Source organism: Myotis brandtii, unplaced genomic scaffold (genome assembly GCF_000412655.1).
Source record: "Myotis brandtii unplaced genomic scaffold, ASM41265v1 scaffold581, whole genome shotgun sequence".
In the NCBI taxonomy this organism is placed as follows: domain Eukaryota; kingdom Metazoa; phylum Chordata; class Mammalia; order Chiroptera; family Vespertilionidae; genus Myotis; species Myotis brandtii.
In genome coordinates, this window is record NW_005370182.1 from 2,212,082 (window position 1) to 2,222,878 (window position 10,797).

Genomic DNA, 10,797 nt, shown 5'->3' on the forward strand with positions numbered 1-10,797 from the left:
TGATTGTGAAGGAGGGTATAATGTCACAAGAAAGAAAGAAAAAAAAAAGCCGAATCACTGGTTGCCAAGGGCTGAGAGTAGGAGTGGTTTGTCTACTTGATTGTGGTGGGAGTTACAGGACCATGTATGCATTTGTCAAAACTCATAGGACTTTTTACCTAAAAAGGATGAGTTTTCCTGGCGGTAAATTATACCTTATTAAACTTGAATAAAAAATATTAAAAACAAATATGAATTAGATAGAAAGGTGAACATGCTAATAGAAGTTTTAAAGTACCACATATGTGAAGAATTTATTCCACAGCAATTTTAAATTACAGTATGTCATTTAAGAGACAATCAGAGTTTAAAAAGAGGAAGGAGATAGGAACTTGCATACTAACCTGATTTATTTGATTGCAGGTTTAGTGATACTGTGTATTCTTTATAGGCGGAAATTTCACATAGTTCTGTGTCTTGAATGCGGACCTTAAAGGTAGAGAGAGGCAGTGCCTGGTTTGCATTTCTTTTTTTTTTTTAATTAAATCTTTATTGTTCAGATGATTACATTGGTTCCTCTTTTTTCCCACCATAACTCCCCTCCACCCAGTTCCCACCCCACCCTCTGCCCTCACTCCCCACCCACTGTCCTCATCCATAGGTGCTCGATTATTGTCCAATCTCTTCCCGCACCCCCCACACCCTTCCCCCCACAAGAATAGTCAGTCCATTCTCTTTCTAAGTCCCTGATTCTATTATAATCACCAGTTTATTCTGTTCATCAGATTATTTATTCACTTGATTTTTAGATTCACTTGTTGATAGATGTGTATTTGTTGTTCATAATTTGTATCTTTACCTTTTTCTTCTTCTTCCTCTTCTTAAAGGATACCTTTCAGCATTTCATATAATACTGGTTTGGTGGTGATGAACTCCTTTAGCTTTTCCTTATCTGTGAAGCTCTTTATCTGACCTTCAATTCTGAATGATAGCTTTGCTGGATAAAGTAATCTTGGTTGTAGGTTCTTGCTATTCATCACTTTGAATATTTCTTGCCACTCCCTTCTGGCCTGCAAAGTTTCTGTTGAGAAATCAGCTGACAGTCGTATGGGTACTCCCTTATAGGTAACTGACTTTTTTTCTCTTGCTGCTTTTAAGATTCTCTCTTTGTCTTTTGCTCTTGGCATTTTAATTATGATGTGTCTTGGTGTGGTCCTCTTTGGATTCCTTTTGTTTGGGGTTCTCTGCGCTTCCTGGACTTGGAAGTCTATTTCTTTCACCAGGTAGGGGAAGTTTTCTGTCATTATTTCTTCAAATAGGTTTTCAATATCTTGCCCTCTCTCTTCTTCTGGTACCCCTATAATTCTGATGTTGGTACGCTTGAAGTTGTCCCAGAGGCTCCTTACACTATCTTCGTATTTTTGGATTCTTTTTTCATTTTGCTTTTCCGGTTGGGTGTTTTTTGCTTCTTCGCATTTCAAATCTTTGACTTGATTCTTGCGATCCTCTGGTCTGCTGTTGGGAGTCTGTATAATATTCTTTATTTCAGTCAGTGTATGCTTAATTTCTAGTTGGTCCTTTATCACAACATCGAGGGTCTCACTAGATTTCTTAAGGATCTCAATACATTTATCGGCGGTTTCCATAAAATTCTTGAAAAATCTTAGAACCGTGGTTTTGAACTCTATATCCAGTCGTTTGCTGTCCTCCATTTCTGTCATTTGTGACCTGTTTCTTTGTCTTCGCATTTTGTCTGCTTCCCTGTGTTGGTAGAGTGGTTTTGTGTGCTAGGTGTCCTACAGGGCCCAGTGGCTCAGCCTCCCCAGTTACCTGAGGTGGACACTCTTGGTGCACCCCCTTGTGGGCTTTGTGCACAGTCTTGTTGTAGTTATGCCTTGATTGTTTTAGGTGTCACTGGGAGGAATTGACCTCCAGGCCAATTGGCAGTGAGAATCAGCTGTGTCTGCAGTGGGAGAACTTCTGTGCTGAAGACACCCTTCTGGGGCAAGTAAAGCAATGCAAGTTGCCCTGGGGCCTTGGGGCAGCTGCAGTTTGTTAAGTTATTTTCAGATTACAAAGGGCCGGGCCTTTCATATGCAAAAGCCTCCATGCGTGCAGGGTCCCAGGGGATCAACAGGGCAGGCCGAGGGAGCCAGCAGTATGGTTGCTCTCAGTCCTGCCTTCAGAGGTTCTGGCAATCGCCTAGAGTGCCTCCGAGAGAAAGCTGCCCTTGAGTTTCGACCGATGACAGGCAGTCCCGTTTCTCCCGTGTGAGTCTGGGTCCCCAAAGACTTGCCCGGAACTGGAGCTCAGAGCCTGAGACTCCCTCCTGATTGAAAAAGACAATCGTGTCCTCAGCCTCCAGCCCTCTCCGCATGCACCTCCGCACCTTTGTATTTACTTCGGCACCACACCTCCTCTGAGTCTCGGTATGCTTTTCTCTTTCCTTCTAGTTGTAGAAATTCCACTCAGCCAGCCTTCCTGTGGTTCTGGATGATGTCCATTATGTCTTTTAGTTATATTTTTGAAGTGGTTGTGCGAGGCAGCAATCTCCGGTGTTTACCTATGCCGCCATCTTGGTTTCTCTGGTTTGCATTTCTAAACTGGTATATTACAGGTTGGGTTCTCCAGAAGCAAACAATGACACTGCATTCACTGGGCAGTGTGTTATTTAGAGAAGAGAACAGGGAGTAAGCAAGATTGAGCAGGGAAACAAATACAGCTGTGATGTGGACACAACAAAGCCTTGGCCATTTGTCATGCAGCTCCAAAAAGAAATCAGATGATCCCATGGCAGCTATTGATTCTCCCTGAACCAGTCTTGACAGTAAACAGACAGGTACATCAACCCTAGGTCTGCCACAGTGTCCAGTGGTGGTGTAAATGGCCAGGCCTTTCACCCTGCCCTGCTCGGTTACTAGGTGCAGGTAAAGCAGTGTGCTCTAGCAGAGGCCAACACCAAAGGAAGGATATTAGAGGCTGTATGCTGACGACATTCTCTCCAGCAAGTTATTCTTTGAAGGGTATCTGGGTGGTGCATCTTCAAAGCTTCACTCTTTGCTCATCTGGCATCCACTTCTCCATATATGTTCAAGAAGTAACTCCTGGTGCAGCAGAATTCTGGTGAGCCTTTCTTCCAGTGGAGACTCTTAGAAGTGGGAGGTTAGTGAGACAAATGACAGCTCCTGCCACAACAGTCATCTTTGGAGCCACCATTGATACTCATTTGTGATCTTCTCCCTCCCCAACTATACATTCTAGCTTTCCCTCACTCTCAGCTGTCACCCTTCTACTGACATTAGTGACTAACCTGGCGGCATGAACCAGACTCTCATCACCAATGGGCCTAAGTCTCTTGGTTATCATGCCATTCTCAGCCTGAATTTGATGTATCTCTTTATGTAACAGCTAGTGACCCAGTGCACGGATTCGTGCACATTGAAAGGAAATTAATTAGAAGGTGGCTGGCAGGGTGGAATTGGGCGAGATGGGTGGACACACCCTGGAGCTAACCTCCTGAGGTCTCTTCCTGGCGTCTGGGAAGTGAGCGGGGTCCCTCAGCAGGTGGGACCTGGTCTGTGGGGATTGGGCTGTAACTGGCTCTCCGATATCCTCCAAGGGGTCCTGGAGTGTAAGAGGGCGCTCTGCAAAGTTGCTGTTGTACAGGGTATGGAATGCAAATGCAATTGTGCAGTAAACCAGATTCAGGGCCGACAGTGCCCCAGCAACAACATAACCCATGGCCAAAGGTGGAATCACGTGGCCCCAGGAGGAATCGTGCTCCCTCCTCTCTGGTTTCAGAGTGCGTCACCCGAGAACCCCCGCTGCCAAGTCACTGCAGGTCAGCAGCTCCTGCGTTGAGTGTCTGCCCCCTGGTGGTCAGTGCACGTCATAGGGGCTGGTCATTCCACCGTTCGATCAATTTTCACGTTAGGGTTTTATTATATAGGATTGAGTAAAGGGGTATTAATAGATGCTGATGTTATTTATCTGGAATTCCATATGTATTTTTTCCTGCTCTGACTGAGGTGGCAGCCCTATTTCCCTCTGATGACCAGTCAATTACTCCTGCTAAGAAAGTGATTTCTCCTCTTTCCTGTTGGTTCCTGGGTATAAGGGACCCAAAAATGCCAGGCAGCAGCCAGAGATTATGATTCAATCAGAACCTTGCTGTGCCCTGGAAAAAAGTGTGTCCTATTTGGGGGCCAGGACCTCTAATACTATAGAGCTCAGTGTTGTGGGACAGAAGCGCACATTCTACATTTCTGCCTCATGACCACTCTATTTATGTGCAGATGGCATGATCTTGCTCCAGAACCCCAGGGACCTTCCATGGGATTCTCTCACTGGGGATTGCCACAAACTCCATGTGTTATTTTTACTCCACCACTATACCCCCAACACAATGGAGAGTGTTGAATTGGGCTTCTCAAGAAGCCAAGGACCTTTCTTCATCGAGGTTCCAATCCTTCAGTCTGTGAGCCATATTTATAGGTAAAACATAGGCTGCCTCCAAAACCAGAAGAGGTAAACCAATGCATGCTTCCCTTTTTATAGTAGGAGGTGCACAGTATCATAATTTACTTTAGACAGGATATCCTGGCACATCATGGAAAATTAGATCATTATAAATTTTACAGAAGAGCAAGGCTTCTGAATGTTGCTTACTTTGATATCCCACCCCTTGGAGTGATGTGTCTTGCCAAGAACTCTAGTATGTTTTCCATCTCTTGCTTATTCAGCCTGCTAAATATAATGCTATCAACGTAATGGATCAATATGATGTTCTGTGGGATGTCCAGATGGTCAAATCTCTTCCTACTATATTATGAGAGAAGGCAGGAGAGTTAGTAGAGGCACAGAGAAAAACTCTAAATGTATATTGTTGTCCATTCCATGTGAATGTGAATTGTCTCATCATCTTTTCTGATTGGCATAGAAATATATGTTGTTGTTTTTTTCCAAGGAAGTTTCTAAGGAGACCTCCATTAGGCCTTCTCCATTATACTAATTTTTACTTTAAAGACCAAAAATGAAATGTGGGAGATGGTTCTAGTGTTTTAATCCTAGATGTTTGAATCCTAGATGGAAATGACCACAGAATGGGTCCACTGATACAGTGAACTCACTGTAAGCGGGGCCTTGGCAGTATTCCATTTAGTATCTGGAGCTCATTATGAAGAGGAGTAATGATACATACTTTGGGTCCTTAGGTGTCAATGTAGACTCATTCACTCTGCCCTTTAATCCTCATAATATCTGGGTTTTCCCCTTTCCCAATGAAATGGCTGTAGGTGCCTTTGGGGAAAAACCAGAGGGAATCATGTCATGGTGCTGCAGAATTGTTTCTCCTAGGAACTAGCCACCTCTTTAATCAAAGTGTTTGAGTTCTAAAAACTGGCAAACAGGCTCAGATCTAAAGCAAAGATTTGTGATATATAAAATTTATATTTTATAGTGTGACTGCTTCCCCTCCACTTATTATGTCATGTGCTATTTATTTTTTATTTTTTTTTAGAGAGAGAGAAACATTAATTTGTTGTTCTACCTACTTATGCATTCATTGGTTGATTCTTGTATATGCCCTGACCAGAGATCAAACCCACAACCTTGGTGTGTCAGGACAATGCTCCAACCAATCAAGTAATAGGCCAGGGCCTGCAATATTTTATTAATCATCTTCATAACACTCTGTGGATGAGCCCCTCTAGGATGCCACACCAAGCTTATTAGTCATTTGCAATTATTACTATATCCTGATTTCTGGTAGTTAAGCACGCTTATCTAAATTATGTTGTTTTGAGGCCTGATCGGCCCCATTGTTATCAGTGAGCCTAGTTCTGTAACAGTCTTGCCTGAACTACAGAGATCAACTAAAGAAGATTCTAGTGATGTGAGTGCCCCTATGACCAGCACACTCCTATGGCCTTGTCTAATGCTGTGCTGTAAAGGCCTCCCTGTAGGAAATAATTGTCTGGGAAGTGTTTTGGTTGTACATAATATACACAGTCCTGCATACCCACTTCCCTGAGCTTTTCAATGCTTTCCTTTACCATCTGCCATGGGAATTCTGGCATTCCAACTTTGCTCACTATAATGCTTAATTTTAAGTATCAGTCTGGCTAGGCTGTAGGAGACAGTTGTTTGGCTGAACACCAGTCTAGATGTCTCTGTGAAGGTATTTTTTAAATCTCATAAACATTTAAGTCAGTAGATTCCTTAAAATAATAAATCCCAATTTTTCTACCCCAACATGTATGTGTATATGTGTGCACGTGTGTGCATGTGCATGCATGTGTACATGTGTATGTGTGTGTGCATGTGTGTACTATTGAGCTGCTTCTCTGGAGAACCTTGACTAACACACTCTTTATGGGCTATTGCTTTATCTGTTTTCCTAGGAGCCGTTCTCATAGTGAGTTCACACCATCTCTTGGGATAGTTGCCAGTGTATTAAATCCTGTATCATGAGCTTTTTTCCCAATCCACCATCTGTGGTGGAACTGCCGCCAAGATGCAGATTTTTGTGAAAACCCTTGTGAGGAAGACCATCACTCTCGAGGCTGACCCCTTGGATACAAGAGAGAATGTAAAGGCCAAGATCCAAGATAAGGAAGGAATTCCCCCTGATCAGCAAAGACTGATCTTTGCTGGCAAGCAACTGGAATATGGATGTTCTTTGTTTCACCATAACCTTCGAAAGGAGTCCACTCTTTATCTTGTGTTGAGACTACGTGGTGGTGCTAAGAAAGGGAAGCAGTCTCACACCACTCCCAAGGAGAGTGAGCATAAGAGAAAGAGGGTTAAGCTGGCTGCCCTAAAATACCATCAGGTGGATGAGATGGCACCGTCGCCTTCGTCGGGAGTCCCCTTAGATGGATGTGTGCTGGAGTTTTATGGGCAGCCACTTTGACAGACATTGTGGCAAATGTCTGACCTATTGCTTTAATAACAACAACAAATCCTGTATCATGAGAAAGCACTGCTCTTTTAGGCATACGTTGTCAGTTTGGCTCAAACTCTTATAAAAATTCTCTGCATGTTTGGACTTTTCTTACATTGACACAGGTTATATCTGAGTTTACATATGCCTCTCTCAAGTTTGATATTCCAGTCAAAGTCTTGGTAATATAACTAGTTTCCAATTGTGCCCTGTTATTATAAGGAGAACAGATTCTTATTGAAGTTATGCAAATACGAATATTGCCATGAAAATGACAACACTCACTGTGAGTTTCTGAAGTCTGAAGAGATCAAGTAGGGAGAAACACAAAAGTCTCAATTTTGCTTACAAAGGTAAAAGTTACCAAATAGCTAGCTTATATTTAAAAAAAAAATCCTTATATCTGGAAAACAACTACAACAACAGCAAAAAGCAACCAAATAAAAAAAAGACCCACACCAGCAATATTTCAACCAAAAAGTCATGAAAATTGTAACCATTCTTATTAGTTTAGTTGGTCCTGTGTAATTAAACCTGTTCTGCTTGAATCTAGTTTTTCTATTAGTTCACTTGACTTTGCCTGATAATTAAAGGCAATAGGGTCAGTGATCATTCCAAGAATTTTGTGAGGCTATCTGTCAAGGCTAATATAATTTGCTCAGTGAAGTGAGTGCTCCAATCACTAGAGATTGTGAAGGGTAATACTCCAATTGGGAAACACATGTTCTATTTTTTTTGCCACTTTGAGGGCATCAGCCTTGTAGCAGGGGAAAGCTTAAACTCATCCAGAAAACATACATGCAACAAGAATATTGATAACCCAAAATAAATGGCAATTGAATCAAGTCTAACTTAAATGTACTATAATGGATAAAAAAATGCAAAAACTGAAAAAAAGGGTTATTTTCCAGGAAGTCTTAAAGAACTAAGTGGCCATCTTAAGTTTCCCATAGCCGTTTGTTTAATGTATAGCCATTTTCTGCCCATCTTAATTTCTTCGATTCAGGAGCAGACTGTAGCCATGTTACAGGAATATCAAGATGGCAAAGGTCTGGCAATGGAGGGTTTGTTTGCAGAAACAGAATGGACTTTATCCTCTGAGATGACATGATATTGTATATAGTGAACCCTAAAGATTCCACCAAAAACTATTAGAACTGATAAATAAATTCAGTAAAGAAGGATAACATCCCAACCTGTAAAGAATTTTTGTGAGTTTATTTAAGCTAACCTATCGACAACTGCTGGGAAGCAGAATCTCAACCAACTGGGATAATGCTCCAGAGAATGGCGGGCTTTCATCTATTTTTATACATTGCAATCAAAGGAGGAGATGTAGGTGGGTTACATGAAATCCACTGGTGATAGATTAGAGAGGCAGAGGCAGGAGAAAGCAAGAATTGTATGCCTCCGGGATTGGATAAAGAGTAAAAGGATAGACACATACTTCTTTTACTCAGGTGGTTACAGGGTAGGTAACAGTCAACAATTGACATGATAACAATAACAATGATGGAATTTGTGGTATCTGTCCTGGTGCCCAGGGCATTTGATTGTGCCCTGAGGGGTCTGGAAAAGAGGCCAGAATGAAGGAGGCAGACATACTGGCTCTAATCCCCATTACCTAGAAATAACATATGTCACTTCCCCTCAAGGTGAAACTGGACATGCAAGGGGTCCAGGTGGCCTATCACTACTTGAGCCAATGAAGCAGAGACAGGGTTGAATTGTATGAGAGTTTATTTCAATCATGCTGGCAGTATAGGAAAGCAGGTCATCCAGGAAAATCTGCTCTGCAACCCCCCATAAGCCAGCTGCTTATATTGGGTAGGACAAAGATTAGATGGGGAAGTAAGGATTACTGGAGTGGGGAAGTAAGCTATGCAGGCCCGGGTGGGACTCCATTGTTTGGGCAAGGAGTTGTTAATCTTTCCATGAATATAGGCAGTTCTTGAATGAGAATAGACCCCATTCCAAAGTTAACTCCCACATCCAAAGTTGACCCCCTGGCCCAAGGTTGTCTCCCAGGTCTCCAGGGCATACAACTCCCAACCAGGTTAGAATGTCCTCTCTTTTACCAGAACAAGGCAATCATGGTTAACAGAGCATGATTAGTATTTCCCATAACCATAGCTAGTCCCCAATATTCCACGTCGGCCCCTAATAAAGGTTCTTCTGGCTGGTTTAATAATCAAATAGACATGAGACAGATTAGCAAGAGAACATAACCAAATTTAATACCTACATATGTATGGGAACCCCAAACACATGAGAGTCAGAGACCCCTCACATGCATATGAGGTTCGGAGACACCAAGGGGGACTGAGGTATATAAGACATCCTGAGCTAGGGATGAAATAATGCACCTTCTGTACCTGGCCCATTGTCCTGGCTCTGCTCATGTCTGTCTGTCTGCCTACAGCAGAAACTAAAATTCAAGTTTTGTCCTAGCTTACAGACTAGCTATGGCAGAAGTAAGGCAATGTGAATTTAGCCAAGTGACTTAACTTGTCTTCAAATTTGTAAATGTGAGTAATCTACTGCAGTTATTGTGTTAAATGAGGAAATCCATCTAAGTACTTAGGACAGTGCCTGACAATAAGCCCTTGTGTGGAGGAAGAAACGTTCCTCTACCCTCCAGGCTCTTCTGCTTGGTGTGATTATCAAATAGACTTGATCCAGATTAGTGTAGATGAAGAGGGGTCACATGCTAACCTTGTTACTGATTGGGGTTACCTGCTAGGACCTGAGTTCTTCTCAGATTTTAAGAGAGAGAGAGAGGAATGGTCAGGCTGCTTTAGCTCACTGGGAAGTCAGAGAAAAGGGGGCCTTGGAGACAGGCTCTGGGGGTTAGCAAGGGACGAGCTGCAGCTGCCCATTTCTTCCCTGGTTGCAAGTCTCATGGGGTTCCTTAGAAGATGGGGGGTACATGCTTATGGGGGAAGGGTAGAAAGGGGGACCCAGGTATATAAGACATCCTGAAGTAGGGATGAGATAATATACCATGGGAGCTTCAAAGTGTCATGGTAGGCTGGTAAGAACAGAGGTTTAGTAAATAGAAATTTACTCTGCCCTCAAGGTAGGTTAAAAGAGGCTGTCTCTAATAATCACTTTTGGGAAAGGCTCTAATTCATGTTCTTCCAGGTAGTTAAGTTAGGGGCAGGAGTTTCTCTTGAGCTTGTGGCTAAAATTGCCTTTAGCTCAAAACAGTTTCTTTTTTAAAAAAATATATGTCTTTTTAAAAAATATTTATTTTAGAGAGGAAGGGAGAGAGAGAGACATTAGTGACGATAATCATGGATCTGCTGCCTCCTGTATGTCCCCTAATGGGTATCAAGCCTGCAATCCGGGCATGTGCCCTAACGGGGAATCGAACTGTGACCTCCTCGTTCATAGGTCGATGCTCAACCAGTGAGTCACACCGGCTGGGCTCAAAACAGTTTCTATAGCAGAGGGACATGTTGGGGTGACTTGATCTGAACCTCCACACATTTAATAAATACGTGAAATTTTAACTATATTGCCATTTTGATTCTTTGTCTTTGGGGCTTCAAAGTTCTAATGATTTTAGCTAACTTATCTTGGCTTCTCATAAATGATGTCAAGTTCTAAAATCAACAAGAAAAGCTTCTGGGAAGTTATATTATTATTATCTAGGATTAACATAACATTTTATCTTTCATTTTTTAAAGGCCAGAATGGGAGGTGAGGTCAGTTAAATTGACAGAAAAACTGCAGTATGAATCCTCAAATCTAAGTCTGCGTTTTATCCTTCTGGACAGTTTCTTTTCCTCTTCAACCTTCAATACATTAAAGGAACTCAAGCTAAATGTTCATTTCCAGTCTGTCCTCTTTCCAACTTCCCCAAGAAACAG

The 10,797-nt window shown here is 42.3% G+C and overlaps 1 protein-coding gene across 1 annotated transcript in view; it reads left to right on the forward strand.

Moving 5' to 3' along the window:
* The first annotated feature begins 6,493 nt into the window (after positions 1-6,493).
* The window catches only part of LOC102248283, a 22,351-nt gene continuing 18,047 nt past the window's right edge, over positions 6,494-10,797 (forward strand). Inside the window, 3 exon segments of the mRNA XM_014550058.1 lie at positions 6,494-6,825; positions 6,827-6,986; positions 7,929-7,986. Of these exon segments, the coding sequence (XP_014405544.1) occupies positions 6,494-6,825; positions 6,827-6,986; positions 7,929-7,986 (550 nt within the window).